Genomic DNA, 16,329 nt, shown 5'->3' with positions numbered 1-16,329 from the left:
CAACCATCTTAATCTAAATAAATATAATGAAATCTCATGTAAATGATGGGCCCTGTGTCTTCTGAAAAGCACGACACTAAAATCCTGGCTGGGGGAAATACCTTCTCTGGGCACTGCTGGCTTAAGCAACCACCAGCCCTACCCCCAGCTGCTCACGCGTGCTGGGGCACCATCCCCTGCCTCATGCTGCCACAACTGCTTGCGTAGTTGGGTGATGAACTAAACTGGAGCATAGATCCTGATGGAGACCAGCCCAGGGGAAAGGGGGGAGGAAGGGAGTTTTCAGCCAGATCAGTTCCTCCATCTCCTCTCAAATGAGGGTGTTTACACCCTGCAGCAATAGTGGGAACAGAGTTATCCGGGGAAGGGGAGCAGTCAGGGTGATGATTGTTTAAACCAGTTTTACCACCCTCTGCTGAATGCCGAGCCATTGCTTCAAAACAAAAATCCCTTCTACAAGTCCCCAGTGGAAGGAAACGGGGGAGGTTCATTTTCCTCAACTCCCACCTTAATCTGTTTACTTGTTGCTGAGGCTTTGATGCTTGTCACAAGGGTGTCACCAGTGGGTCCTTGCATTCGCCTCCCCCTCCCCTCCCCGCCCCCCCCATGTCACCACTGCTCTGCCTTTCAAGGAACTTTTGTGGTCTGATTTGCAAAACAAATTGTTTCTAAGGGAATATCAAACAGGAGGTGAGATGTAACACATGAATTGCCTACGTAATACATGATTTCTCTGGGCAAGCACAAAGTCTTCCCACCATTCCCCTCGCAGCTTTATTCCTCTGCCAGGCTGTGTTTGGGCTGGACACTTTGTGCAGCACTGGCACGGTGCTGCAATTTGACGTAGTATATTGCTTAACAGTTTCATAACCTTTTCCTTTCACTGCTGGGTAGAAATGAGGGGCTTTGATCAGGAGGTTGCATCACAGGACCAGCCTCTTAAAGAAAAATAAAAATTGGAAACAGGGTTATGCTACTATGTTGCATCTCTGCTTGTTTTTTACTACACAGTCCCTCAGGGACACGGCGTGGCAATGCTAATGCAATCTTCTCTGCCAGCCTGTGCCAGAGGGACATTAGTTGTGTCCCCCGGCAGATGTTGTGGCAATGAGCCTGAGTGAGACCAACCCGGATTCGGCTGCCCCACGGGGCTCCCACGAGGCGTTTCCGAGGGCAGCGAGGGTATCGCAGCAGCCACAGTGATTGCCACTGATGGCTGTTGGGGCTCTTCCCAGGATAAGTCTGGTCCAAGCTTAGATGCCAGCAGCTCCTGCTGTTTTAACATGAGCTTGATTAGACCGGCGCTACGGAGGATCACTAGACAGTGCATGTGTGCCAGAGGCCGCTGTTAACAGACAGGATAATAAGACCTCTTCCAGGGGCTGATCCAAAGGTATTACAAGCAGATGTTTTGGTGTCCACTTCCTCGGCCATCAGAGCAGGGTGATTTGTTACGACAGCTTCCACAGGTCTTTGGCATGCTTTCGTGTCACCTCTCTGTGAGTAGCGTAAAGCACACAGCCTGGCTTGAGACAAGCATCAGCCTTCACGCTGTGTCCCACCTCCCGGAGGGGTTTTCTTCTCCTTCTCAGCCCTTTTTCTTTGTTGTTGTCTTGGAGGATCTGTCACCCTTCAAACCTGTAGATTTCCAGCCTAGAGGCTACACCTCTCGGTGGGGTCAGGAGCCTGGCAGATGCAGTTCAATACACAAGGAGCTGGGGTCTCGACAAGGCTGCTGCTCGGGCAGTAGCCCTGGGGATGGAGAAGCAGCGAGGGCCAAGGGGGTGGCTGGCCTCCCCTTCACCTTGCCCCCCGCTTCCCCACTGCCCTGGCAGTGCAGAGAGGGAAGGCGGCCGGTGAAAGCTTGGCGGTGCCCCCCCGCCCTCGGGCATCTCCCTGCTTCTTGCATTGCAGGGGCAGCCCAGGCAAAGCTGGGAGGATGAGCCCCCGTTTTGGGGTGCCGGCACCCACGGCCCCGCGGCGGGGTGAGGAGCGTACCCTGCAGCGGGGAAAGGGGCCGTGAATGGCTGCGGTTTGGGCTGGGCGTGCTTGCACACAGGGCAGGTGAATGCAAACACTGCCTGGGGCGGCAGCTTCCCGGGGGTGGAGCTGCTCCAGCACCGGTGACAGGGCTGAGCCCGGGGCCCTGGGGAGCCCTGCTCCAAAACCAGGCCCAAAGCAACCAGACTTCACCCGGGTAGAGAGTTCACCTTCCTAAAAAATCAAGCTATTGCCCCCCCCGCCTGCAGCCACCACCACCACCAAGCAAGGCTGGCCGTGGCGAGCATGGACTCTCCAGGGAAGGAAGGCGTGGGGGGCAGGAGGAGGAATTTGGCCCTGCTGAGGAACAAGCTGTACCTGGGGGAGAGGAGGAGGACAGAGCCCGTGGTGGAGAGCACCGCAACCGCCGGGGACCATGGCACCTTGAGGAGAAGTCAGTCTGACAGGACAGAGTACAGCCAGAAATTACAAGGTATGGGGGAAGCTTGCCCGGTGCTCTGCCGCTGGGGATGCTCTGGGCTGGGGCGGTATCTCAACACCCTCCAGGCTGCAGCCTCGAGATACAGCAGGGAACTGGCAGCCACGCACTCACAGCTGGAGTGAGCAATTGCCCCCTCTCACCCTTGCCCCCACTTCCAGGGCGTGAAATATTTCCCCTGATTTTTCTAAATAATGTCGTGTAGACAGGACACAAAATACAATCAAAGGTTTTGGTGTGTTTCTGCAAAATGAGTATCCAGCCAGGGTCTTTCTTGTTTGTCACCAGAATGCATCTGCAACGCAAACAGTAACGTCAAAATGCGATGGCTCCACCCCGCCTGTCTTTGGCTGTCATATCAAGTGGGGTATATGCTAAGTAGTTAGAAACATCGAGGGCAGCTTTTTCTTTCAGTTAAAAATACTAGGATCTATAATGCGTTTATCTGTTGCTCAGATTGTACAAGCCTGAACTGAAGTATGTCCAAATACATGCTTTGATGAATATGCTGATTCAAATTATGCCATTATAGAAGGTGTTTCTTTTCAAATGACCAAATTGCATCTGGATCAGAAATTGGCAAAGTAAGTCAGTATTGGGCCTGTCAATCAAAAATGAAATGTGATGCCACAAATTGAGGAAAAGCATAAAGAATGTGTATGACTATTTCTGGGAGTGCTCTGCAACACAAACTGACAAATTTCTGTGGGTTTCCAGAGTCTTGAACAGCACAGTCCCAACACAAATGTGGGGTTTGAGTATTATTATAATATAAATATCTATTACTAATAGTGCTATAGCTGCCTACTGACAATCATTTTTGTGGCAGTAATCCTTTATGGAGAAATAAAATGGAAAAATACTTTGGGTTGCTGTATTATGGTTTTGATGTACTTAATTAGGAAGTAACATTCCTTCAGAGAGACAATAAAAGCAGAAAATAAAATAATAGACCTGAAAATAATAGAATTTCTATGGTGGCTGCATATGCTGAGAACAACAGAGTGGTTCATTGATTATGCTGTTCCTTCCTTGTGATAGCTAATCAATGAGAAGATGAAAAATCTTCAGTTAAGTCAGGCACGTGCTGCAGGGATCTGGCAGGGGTGTTTCAGGATACAAGCACGGATCTCTGTGGGTTGGCTGGCAAGCTCCTGGCACGTGTCCCACCAAAGCAACATTTTTTTACTAATGAAGGGGGTTGCCCAGGTGAGGTCAAGGTTATCAGAGCAGTGTCCAGCAAAAAGTGTGAGATCTTTGTGTCCGTTGCCAGGTGTATTCATGCCATGAACGTCTCCTGTTTAAAATCTGGAGCAAAAGAGGCAGGGAAGCCTGGGTAGTCATGGCAGAGCGTGAGGTCATATTCATGGCAGCAGTCCAAGGAGATGGTAAATCCAGCTTCACAGCTCCTGCCACCAGCTGAGACTGCCACAGCCACCTATTGCAGAGCACTGGTCTGATATCAGCTCACTTTGCTTGCTTGCATTTGTTCAAGAAAAGCAGTGGTGGGTTAACAAGGCACCTGCAGGCTTTATATTGGATGAGAAGTTGTCTGTCCTCAGAGTGAAAATACAAAGTCAGTAGAAATTCCTATGAAGTGTATTTACAGTCGCAATAGAAAGAGATGCAGCTGTGTGCCAAGGCCTGATCTGGATCAAATTTTGCTGAGCTAGATGTGCCTGAATCTGATTATGATCACAGATCCCAACCTAATATGCTACCTGCCAGCGCTGATGATGTGCTATGACTGTTTGCCTTTCTGTTCTTCATTTTTCTCACTAACACTTGGATGTGAAACAGCTTACTCCAAGGTGAGGGAAGTGGTTTTGTTGGCACAAAGCTTTTGAGGTCTCCATTCTTGGTAAGAAAACCAGACAGCTCTGTGGGTGACATAAATGGTCTGTTGAGTACCAACAGGTTGGGATTCTGATATCACTGGAACAGTAAATGCTTTGCAAAAAGATACAAATGGTAATAATTTGCACTTGCTTCCCATATGAATTGGAGGAAAAGCTCTGTGTTTAGTTGCCCCTCCCTTCTGTAGTTCCCTGTTAATATGTTTTCTGACACACAGTCTGCAGAGCTGTGGCAGGTATTAGCACAGACAAGGATGTATAAGACAGGGAGATGCAACAGGAGCAAACCCTGCAGAGGGGAATCTCCTGTGAGTGGGGCAGGTTTCCACAGTTAAGGATCAGAGGCTGCAGGACCCCCATCTCTGGTGGTGGCAGGCAACATAAGCAGAGCAGGGGGTCCAAGGTGTCTTTACATCCCAGTGCCTACATCATCATTGCAGCACATTTGCACAAGGTGAAGCATGGGCAAGACATCTCTCGAGGGTCCTTCTAGCCCTCTGTGTGCTGTAAATGGTCCCTGAGCAGAAACCAGGCTGTTGGCACACACCCCCACCAGCCATTTCCAGCAACTCTGAAGTATATGCTCAAAGTGCAGCTCAATGTGCTAGAAATATAGGTCCCCAAATGAAAGCCTATAAACAAACAAACAAAAAACAAGTGAGCCAACAGTCAGGTATAAAAACTCATGAGAATTCAGTTCCTGCCCTTGGTTTCCCTGTTTTATACAGAATCCAAAATGTTTTCTGTAAAGAGTGAGAAAGGCAGGCCTACCACCCAGATCTTCAGAGTAAAAAGGTGGTTTGCTCTGTAAGTCTACAAACATGAGCACAATAGCATTGTCAAAGGTGTAAACATCTGCAAGTGTTTTTCACTTCAAAATTAAGGATTCATTAAAAACACAAGAAAGCATTTTCGTAGTTAATTATTATAGTAGACACATCTATTCAATACCTTATCTGGTGTGAATGGCCATGCAACACCTCCTGGCTTTACTCTTTTTAGAAAGGAAATAAGATGCAAAGTAACCATTATATTCTCAAAGATCCTGGCAAGAATTAGTGCACCTATTTCACCTCATCCTGTGAGATAACCAAATGCCTGCAGCCCCATTTTAGATAGGGGAAAATAGGGCAATTGCTATCAAATGGCAGGTTCCTGATACAACCATGCAATCATTTAGAACTCAGGTTGTAATTGCATTCTTAGATGAGCCCAGCCATTGATTAAGCCACACATAGATATATATATTTTCTTCCATAGTTCTCCACCAACTGGACAGAAGCATCACTCTTCTAAAGAGGAAAGAATGAGGTTAAGGAAGATATATTCACTAGCATTTGTAGTGGATGCAGAAATAATATCAAGGGTCATTATAAGAGCTAAGACAGAGCTCCTGTGATATTTCTCTGCAGTGCTGTGCTTTACATTCACCAGAAAATCCTGCATGTATGTCCTCTGAAGAGGAATTAAGAACTTGCTACTATCCTTAAGCAATGGCACAAAACGGTATTTAGCAGCTCTGTTTTCCAGTGTATTATCCCTAGCTGTTTAGCTGGTAGAAGTTGGTCTCTTTCCTACAGTGAAAAACCATCAGCAGCAGCTGTAAAAGTAACTCTATAAATATCTATGTATTGCATTAATATTGGGATCAGTCTTTGAATTAACCTAAAGCTACCATTCTGTGAGTACCTGTGTATTTCAGTAAGGAGTTCGCTTAATGTAGTTATTGGCAGATAAATGTTTGCAACATCATCACAGGTTAAGATACAATGTGTCACAGAAGGATACATGCTATTAACCAAAAAGGGAAGACCATGAAAAGAAATTTAAACCATAGTTCACTGCCTGTTAGGTTTTGGACAGATTGTTGGGTTTTGTTAATAATCATATACCAAACTTGTGCTTGGTGTGAAAAATGAGCTATAGAAAATGGTGGGTTTCCAGAAGGAATTGGAGATTGCATTTGCAATGTTCAGTGAGACAATGCATGCTTTGAAAATACTTCTTGTTTTACAAATTTATTACATATTAACTTCCTTATAACTTTAACTGTGAATGGGTCAGCTGCGCTGTTAAATGATTTGCACATGCTTCAATTTAAAATAAATCCGTGACATACTGGTAATAGATACAGTGATTCAAATCACCCACCTACCACAATATATTGCCTCAGAGGTCGCATCTGAACCCCGAATTTCACATTTTACCTGTGTCTAACGTAGTTATGAGAAATAACCAACACCAGAAATGACACAGAGCCCTGCGAAATGATAGAAATCCCTGGAATGTTGCTATCCCTTGGCATACAAACGCCCAGCCAGAGGCAACTCATCCCCCTTCGCTCCATCGCGAGCAGGGCACCTTCCTGCATCCCACCCCGCTCCCTGCCTGCAGAGCACACCGCTCCTGCCCGCGTGGGCTGCCCACGCTCCCGGCTTCTTGGCACCTCCCGCCACGAGTAACCATCCTCCACGCCTCTCCCCAGTTCCTTATTTGCTTTGCCTTGTGCTCACGGGTTAGCTTTCTGTGGACTACAATGCAGATAATATCCTATTTCACTGCAAAATGTATTGATCTTTGGAGCGGCTGGTTTGCTGAAGTACAGTGAGGAGTAAAAGTCTGAATTATTTCTTGAAGTGTAGGAGATGGCTGGATGAAAATACCCCCCTGTGCCCTGTGATGAAAAATCACCATCTAAGAAATACTTTTATTTTCTTCTGTGCAAATTCAAGCTTGGAGGATTGAATTCTGTTAACTTGCACTGTAATAATGCTGGAGTTATTCCTTGAACTTGTTGCAGTGGCAGCCAGGCTGGGAAGCGAGCACATCTTTTCAGAGCAGAATCCATTTTGTGCTGCTGTGTTTGCACAGCACTTAGCACAATCCAGTCCTGCTGTGTGGCTTAGGACTCTTAGAAGACACTGCAGCTTAACTGGTAAGAGCAACCAGCGTAAAGGAGTGAAGACTAGGACCCAAGCTGGTTTACGGATCTGTCCCTGAGCATATTAGCAAATGTTTTATTAATTGGGATACTTTGTTGTGGGTCACACAGCTCACAGTTCGTACAGCTAATCCGTGCCAAATCTTGAGGTGCATGTGCCCCAGGGGAAGCGGTTCAGATGCAACCCTTCCTCGGTTCTTACTTTATTAACATATTAGCTCAGTGCCACAGGAGTGGTATATTTATACCGGTATATGACACACTGGAAAGGTTTATTTGTAAGTATTGGCGCTAACAATAAGGGCATTCTTCTGTCACCTGATGATAAGCTTTCTTCCCTTCCACTGCGGTCACATGGGATCTCTCTGTAGTCCTGTCAGCACACATATAATTAAAGCGGTCTGCTGTCAAGGAATTGAAGAAAGAACTTGCGTGTTGAATGTAAATATTTTCTGTACCTTATGGAACAGAAAAATGATCAAAGATTGAATGACCCAATTGCAAGGAAGTCTCTGATGCAGATTTTATGAGCGGGCCTGTTGCCCAGGAAGACTGGTGCAAGGTCATTCTGGTCCTGTGGTGTTCTCCTCCTGTGTTCAGAAAAGGGGCTTTTGGCACGTGTAACTCACAGCCCACGTGCAACAAACCCGCTCCTGAACAATGCTGCTGTTTTGTGCATCTGTGCTTAAAAGAAAAAAAAGGTTTCCTCCACAACCCTCTGCCAATCCTTTTATATTTCAATGCCCAACTTGGAGTTCAGCAGATCTAATTCACAATCATGTTTGCACCATGTGGTTGCACTGTAATAACTCTGTTGCAAAAGTATAATGACACCCCTATGAAGTGTTGCCTCACGAGGCGGGGAGATCTGAAGTAAAACTTGTGTGTTAGCTCGTGTGATGCACTTCATGCACACGCAGTGGGACTCTCCATCCTTTCCCACTGCTTGTCCCATTTCAGGCTCCCTCTTTTTCAAGGATCCCTGTGCCCCACAGCCTTCCCGGCACCCGCAGTGGAAGCAGAGGTGTAAGGGGCAGAGCCAGGGCCCTGGTGTGAGGGGACATGGGAGGGGGGAGAGGAGAGCTGCCACAGCAGCAGTCTCTGAACTTGTCTGCCTGCATTTCATTCCCAAATCCAGCTGATAAAAGCCAGTGTACATTCCCGTGTGTAATAGGTTATCTGAGGGTACAGGCTATCTGAGGACTTGCTTTCACAGAGGAGTATTTTTATCCAGGGTGGTGGGAGACTCAGGTTTCACACATGAAAACACAGTAATGCTGTAATTTGTTTGTAATACCTTGATAACTTATGCCTTCGCTGCTCTCTTGTGCCAGGCAAAATCCCTGTATATGCACAGCATGAGTGCAGAACTTGGGTTCCTTTGACATCCTCCAAATGCTGCCTAAGTAATTAAAAGGCCTGTTACTCTCTCCATGCACTGACACCACTGTACATGTTGCTATATTCTGTGTCAGTACTTTCACTTCCAGATGGAAAGCATTAGATGGGGAGAAAGCTGGGTGCTGTCCCCAAAGGCAAATGTAATATCCAACCTGATCATCTTACCTGTGAGGAAGGATGAATAGAGCAAATCTCCTGGAGCTGCTCACTCTCTAGGTGGGAAAGCCAGGGAAATTTGCACACATAGATCTTGCAAACCTGCTATGGCTGCTCCTCTGGTCACTTGCTTTGGATTCCCCAATACCTCCCCTGGGCCTAGAAAGGAGCCACTGCATTTGCACATTGCAAGCTCTGTTCCTCCACGCTCTCACTGCATTGCTGGATGTCTCCATCTGGGGAATATTTTTAGACTTCACACTTGAAAGAAACTGTTTTTGTAAGACAGAATGGCTGCTTTGTCCACGTCATCACACAGTGAACTTCTTGTTTCGTGCAACTAGAGCTGTGTGCTTCAACACACAACTGGAAAACCAAAGTCATCGCCTTCCTGTCTAAAGCAAAGTCCTGCAGAAAGGTGACTCCTGCAGGTAACTGACATCACAAAGCAACAAATTGCAAACATTATCTTCTACTTTACATTTTTATGTCTACTAAAATCACCAATGACCTTTTTATAAACTGGTCTTGAGATGCAGCTGTCTAATAAACCATTCATCAGACAGTTTTTTTGTTGTTTCTAACTCTGGTGTCTCCGAGGATGAATGAGACAAATTCTTACTGTAACAGTTAATCCTCAGCAATGTCTCTTCCTACTAATCCTCTCTCTCAAACTGTTCTGGGGCTGGTACACATTACCAGGTAGAAATGAGTCTGCTTATATTCCAGATACGCACTTGCTGTTTGTGCATTCATTAAACTTTCACTTACTCCACAAGGATTTCAGCAAGCTACTAATGTGCTCAAACTGGTCAAAAGCAATCAGCTGAACATGAAATCACAGGTTTTGGCAGTAATCATCACTTCAGGATCTTGCTGTTGCATTCTATAGAGACAGACATACCTGAAATGAAAAAGTGAATGTATTGAGTGAAAATGGAAAATTGTATTACTTTTAACAAAAGGATACATTTATTAAAAAACATGTTTTCTATAAGGAAACAGCATCTACCTGATATTTCTCACAGTTATATCTTCCTGTTGAGAATACTTTTTCTTTCCTGGCATTATTATCTATCATGCAATAAGGATAATAGATGAGCCCTGACATAATTCAAGAATCAAATTTGATCAGCGTGATCTAATGACATAAACTGAAAGAAGAGCCTCTCGAGGGATTGCAACTTCAAGCCTGAAGTGGGATACAGTGGCTTTATTTTGCTCATATAATGCCCTCCCCTGTTACCAGTATAAAAGATTAGAAAGTTCTTTTGCACAGCATCTTGTGTTTACCTTCTAATTCCATCTGATATCGTAACAGTGCTGCACCTGAGACAAAATGACACTTCTGAGATCTTCTAGGGCATCTGCTTCTCTCTGCACTTTCTCAGGAGTTGCCCTGAACTTTCAAATACAGTCACACGCACACAAACATTTTCATACCCGATCTCAAGAAAAATGCTGATTTTGGTGCAGAACTGGAACAGAAACATGTTGTTTATGTGATTCCTTGTGAATTTGTAAGCATGGTTACGTACTGTAAGTTTTTAGAGGAAAAAGTACCTGCCATTTTAGCATGTAAGCGGCAGGCAAGGTGGTCTCATTTTGCAACCCTGGCAGAAAATTGCTCAGAGGGAGCTGTGAAATGATACTGGTACTAAGTTTGCTCTCCTCCTCACTGAAGTAAGGGCAGAGTCTGTTTTGTCTGGCACACAGAACCTTTGGTGGATGAGCTCTGCAGCAGAGCAAGCTCCTGTGCAGCCCATGCACTCACACCAGCACAAACTCACTGGGGCAAGATTCAGCTCTAAATTCTTTTGATAGCCTAAGCATTGCAGGGGGGAGACATCCTCATCATGTTTCCATTTTACTGTCTGTGTACAAACTTGAGGACAGAATGTTCATACCAGTGTTATACACAGACTTCATGGCTAAAAATTCAAATATAAAAAGTACATCTAAATACAAAAAAGTCTGAAAAAACAGCCCCCCCTCCCTGGTTTGTTTAGGCTCCTTGTCTTTACTGTTTAAAATCAGCAGTGCAGAGGCACAGGTGCAGTCCCAGAAGCAGCTATTTAAAACAATAACTGGTCACATCCGTCTCACTAGAAAACCTGACGGGAGAAGAATTAATAATAAAACTGTCTTTTCTGAATTTCACTGGTCAGCATAATTGTAGAAGGACTTGGGGGTGACAATACAGTGGATTTATAACATTTTACACCTTTCAGGAGAAGAGAGCTCACAGCCCTCTCTCCTGAAAGCTGCTTGGTTTTGCCAGAAGTCCAGCTCCAGGTTATCATCTAGAGCCTTGGCTGGTGTTGTATGGGTGAGTTGCACACCCTTCAACGTTCACTTGAGTGCTCATGACCTTGCCCTTGACAATCAATTCAAACAACTGCAATATATTCCATATTGGCTGTCAGCAACCAAAGCATCAGATACTGCTTGCTGTTGCCTCGTTATACAGAATGGTCCCGACAAGAAGTTGACATGAAGGCGTAGCAGTCTGATCCTCAGCAGAGATTCCCGACCTTTGCTGCTGAGCAATGAAAGCCCGTGCTGTCAAAGCACAACCCAGCTAACGCAGAGAAGAGTACAGTAATCATATTTCCATCTTTGTTGGTACTCTGCACCATCTTGTGGCTAGCAGAAAAACACCAGAAGAAATATTTAACATTTTTTCCTCTGTGTGTGTGTTCTTCCTAATGAAGAATACAGATTGTCAGTATACAGAGGTAAAATTCAGTGCCCTTTGTGCAGCTGACATGGATGTCTGCAGTCTGGCTTACGAACCAGCAAAAGGGATGGCCATCACTACAGATAAGTAGGTTGTGTGCAGGTCCTGTAGCACGCATAAATTACCTATCTGTAGAAGACTCACTTGCATTTCCATGTGTTGGAACAAATCAGATAATCTAGGTCTGAAGTATAGAAAAATATTTGAGAATGTCCTGATCTCTATGATCTCTGTTGTTCCAAGAAATGTTTGTTATTGATCATTAAAGGTTTTCACATATGCTCTGTAATTCCCTTGCCTCTTTCAAAGAAATCTTTTTAAACAGAATTACAAGTTTCATTGTCATCATTAGTAATACTGTCTTCATTTGAAAGCTTGTCTTCCAGTACCTGCAGCCCTCAGACTCTCATGAATAGACTCAACATTACATCATACAGAACAAAGGTTATTCCAGTGAAGCTTATTTATGGCAAACGCAGCCTTTTTCTTCTACAGGAACACATTTTCTCCCATCCTCCAAACCATAATAGTTGTCAGACCAAGACTGTTTTCAAAGGAGTAGAAGGGCATCAGCCATCCTTGAATTTCAGTGTAACAAGGCTCAGACTCTCCTGTGCTCCATGGAAGATTTCTGCCCACGTGCACGACATCAAAGCTGCAGGGACCAGTGATGGGTTATCCCCTTACTGACAAATGGATGGTTTCCTTCACCTAACCCATGGCCTCTTTTAGAGGAGGGAGATGGGATGACAGTTGGTGTATCTGGGATTGCCATTTCTTATGCTTCTTTTCCTGCTCCCCTTGGCAATTTAAAAGTTTCCAACAGGCACCCCCTCAGTTGTGCAGGGCAAGATGGGTGAGTATGTGGGATTATGATGCTCCTCACAAATCCCTCTCTTTTAAACAGAAAAAATGGCCCCACAGATGGGGTCCTCAACCCCTGCCACTTCGCCACAGGAGGACGAAGAACAAATTAGCAGACGCATGATGGCCAAGAGGGTGAAAATCATCGCAGAACTCATGCAGACAGAGAAAGACTATATCAGCGACCTGGATCTCTGCATCAAGGAAGTGATTCAGCCCCTGAGAAACAAGCAGGTGAGTGCTGGGGGCGGGGGACTAGACGGTGACACGAAAGCCTCAGTTCACCCATGTTCTGCTTGCAGATCATCTTAACGCCAGCACAAGTGCCAGTGCAAGAGTGACGTGGTGCCAGGAGCAGGACTGGAGCTAGCTTTCTGGAAAGGGACATTCCAGGGCTCTAACAAGGAGAGCAGGAAGTCAGATATGCTCCTGACACTTGCACTGTAGTAGCATAAAGCCTGCATCATGGTACTTACCCAGAGGGCAGCTTGGATGCTGTATTCCTGCTCATAGGCTGCAATAGCTGCTTCCATCTCTACATACTGCTCTGTAATTATAACCCCTGGTGCATGCTCTGGCAGACCTTTACTGGCACCTCCAAAAGTAGTAAAAAACGGGAAACCCAAGTATTTTCATAGAATCATAGAATGATGGAATACCAGGTTGGAAGGGGCCTCAAGGATCATCTGATCCAACCTTTCTTGGCAAAAGCACAGTCTAGACAAGATGGCATAGCACCCTGTCCAGTTGAAACTCAAAAGTGTCCAATGTTGGGGAATCTACCACTTCCCTGGGGAGATTATTCCAGTGGCTGATGGTTCGCACTGTGAAAGATTTTCCTCTTGTGTCCAATTGGAATCTCCCTAGGAGTAACTTGTACACATTACCCCTTGCCTTCTCCACAGGACTCCCTCTAAAAAGGGAGTCTCCATTTTCTTTGCAGCCACCCTTTAAACACTAAAACATGATGATAAGATCTCCCCTAAGCCTTCTCTTCTCAAGGCTGAACAAACCCAGTTCTCTCAGCCTTTCCTCATGTGACAGGCTTCTCAGTCCTTTGATCATTTTTGTAGCTCTTCTCTGGATCCTCTTCAGCCTGCCCACACCTTTTATGCATAGCGAGGACCAAAACTGAACACAGTATTCCAGGTGTGGCCTGACAAGTGATGAGTGGAGTGGTATAATTACTTCTCCAGCTGTGCTGGTGATGCCCTCGTTGATGCAGCCCAGCACCCTGTTGGCTTGCTTCTTTGCTGCAGCCCACGGTTCACTCCTATGGACCTCGTTGTCCACCAGGACCTCCAGGTCCCTTTCCACAGAGCTTCTGCCCAGCCAGGTAGATCCCAGACTCTGCTGCACTCCTGGATTATCTTTTCCCAGGTGCAAGACCTTACACTTGTCCTCGTTGAACTTCGTATGGGTTTTGTTAGCCCAGTCCTCCAACCTATCTAGATCTTCCTGCAGGGTGGCTCTCCCTTCCGAACTGTCCACCTCCCTACTCAGTTTGGCATTGTCAGCAGACTTCCTCAGGGTACACTTGATGCCATCATCCAGATCACTTATGAAGATATTAAATGGTGTTTTCCATAATATTTCCAAGTATTTTCCATGATAGCAACCTGGAATAGCATGAACCTCCCCATCAGGGTTAAATTCAGTCATAAAGATAACTTTTTCCAACCTTTCCGACAGCTATGGTGGAGAAATACTATGCCTGACAGACCAGTAAGCACTTCAGAAATCTGCATTCTACAGAGAAAAGGTGTATTTAAGAAGGAAGGCTCATAAACTATCTTTCAGGCAAAAGATCTTATTAGGTCAATGATACCCATTTTCTTTTTCAGCTGAGACTTCAAAGAGCACTTTTTCCTCAACAGTATTTCAATTTGTAGAAAAACTATGCAGCCAAAAGCTGGGAATACAAGAGGCTGTCCAGAGAGATTTGTTTGTAGGGTCTGCAACATAGTGGTCACAGAGGCTGCACAAATGATATCTGCTGCTAATACAGAAAAAAAAATAATTCTACATAGACTTTAAACCAAGTATTCTGTATGTAGTGTTTCTTATTACATCGGTGACAAAATACAGGTGCAGAGGCCAAAGTGTCTTTAGATGATATTGGCGCTGCCTCTTCAGGAAATGCTGTGGCCAGCTGAAGCCTGTGCTGTTTAAGCTCCTGCAGGACCTTTTTTTTTTCCTTAAAACTCTGTCAGAGTTTGTTCCAACCCATTTTCAGAAGAGCTGACATCTGCTGGCATAACTTTAAGGAATTTTTTATTTCTTCCTCCTCACTTGTTCATCCGCTTAGAAGTAGTCTCCACTTGACTCCCTCCCCAGCCTGGCCAGCACTGAGCAAGAGTATTCCCTGGCTGGACTTGCTGAGGTTTTTGACAAGCATGCTGTTTTCCTTTGCTTGTTTACAGCCACCTGAAAACATATGTTTCAATTCTGTCCTTTGTCACTGTATTACCAAGTGTAAGTGTCCATGCACAGCATAGTTCCAAATACGATGTAGGCATTGTGCTGGGGCAGCGGTCAGAAGTCCTCTGCTAGATGTATAAAGGAAAAGTAATTTAGAGATTATAACTGTCTTTATTTAATAACCTCTGCATGTTTGAGAGGCTTTCAGGAATGTTATATTGTTTTAAGGCTAGTTCTAAAAACTACAGTATTGAAAGTTTGTAATGTGTTTAGAGAAGGATAGCATTTAGAAAATTGACCTAGCAATGAATCTGTTTCATATTTCCAAATGGATATAACATATTTTAGGCCCTATAATACTTATAAAGAAGTTAACTGCATTAGTACTGAAAGTATATTTCTGATTCTGTTACAATAGCATGCAATTTGATCCTCCTGGCATCTGGTAAGCTGCTATGTAAGTCAGCAATTCTGTTTCTAATGGAGAGATACATTTAGAGGATATCAATATGGATGTCAAAATCAGTCTTGCCTTTGTTCTCAGTATTAGCACATTACCACTGACTATCTCCAGTTGTCCCTGAATATTAACTGTTGCCTTGCTGTGCAAGGAAATAAATAACTACTGCATGAAAAGTATGTGTCCTGTAAATTTTTTACTTGCTCTAAAATGAGTAGGGACATGGAATGAAATTTTATGTTGGTGTAAATCGATGCAGTTCATTGAAGTCAGTGTTGTACACTCAGGCTCTGTAGGAAGCTCTTTAGGTTATATTAATATCCAGAATTGTAAATCTGTTTGTTTTAGTGGAAATTATATGTTCTTGTGTGTGTTTTTGGATTTATAGAACAACTATCTTAAAATGGTACCACCATCTGGAAGTCTTTGTACCTGGTATCTAGCACCAAAGCACCAAGTCTCAGTTTATGTAGTAGCCTCTGTTAGCAGCCGGTAATCAGCGAATCAAACCCACTGTCAACTATTCTTTTCCTCAGTGGGAAAGTAAACAGACATTTTAAAGCCAGAAAAGGATCTTTTCTTTATTCAGATGATAATATTTATTTCCTTCCTAGGTAAACACTTTCAGATTAGGAATAGTTGAAAATAAGGTTAAAAGCCCTTGATAACATGCCCTTTGTTAACCGTGTCAACCATATTATACTAATCTGAAAACTGTATATGTGTCCTTGAAGTCACAAGGAGGATGTTTATACAAGGTTTTGCAGAAATGGTGCTTCCTGGCGTGTTGAACACTCGGGGCATAGCAAGAGAAGGTCTGTAATACACAATGTCCTTCTTTATCCTTTGTCAGTAGCTGCTTAATATTTGTATTCCATTAGATTGCTCGCTTTGACGTGGATGGCTTGTTTAGCAACATTGAATTGGTCCATCAAGTATCAGCCAAACTGCTGTCATTGTTGGAAGAAGCCACGACAGATGTGGAACCACCCATGCAAATAATCGGTATGT

General features: G+C 44.6%; 1 protein-coding gene across 1 annotated transcript in view; it reads left to right on the top strand.

Annotated features, from left to right (window-relative positions):
* The first annotated feature begins 2,283 nt into the window (after positions 1 to 2,283).
* The window catches only part of ARHGEF38 (Rho guanine nucleotide exchange factor 38), a 36,885-nt gene continuing 22,839 nt past the window's right edge, over positions 2,284 to 16,329 (top strand). Inside the window, exons 1-3 of the mRNA XM_042796798.1 lie at positions 2,284 to 2,473; positions 12,481 to 12,671; positions 16,200 to 16,323. Of these exons, the coding sequence (XP_042652732.1) occupies positions 2,287 to 2,473; positions 12,481 to 12,671; positions 16,200 to 16,323 (502 nt within the window). The 5' untranslated portion in view covers positions 2,284 to 2,286. The remainder of the gene's footprint in view (positions 2,474 to 12,480; positions 12,672 to 16,199; positions 16,324 to 16,329) is intronic.

This window comes from Tyto alba, unplaced genomic scaffold (genome assembly GCF_018691265.1).
Source record: "Tyto alba isolate M040663 unplaced genomic scaffold, T.alba_DEE_v4.0 Super-Scaffold_23, whole genome shotgun sequence".
Lineage (NCBI taxonomy): Eukaryota > Metazoa > Chordata > Aves > Strigiformes > Tytonidae > Tyto > Tyto alba.
Note: the sequence above shows the minus strand (reverse complement) of the source record. Positions and strands in the feature narration are given on the sequence as shown.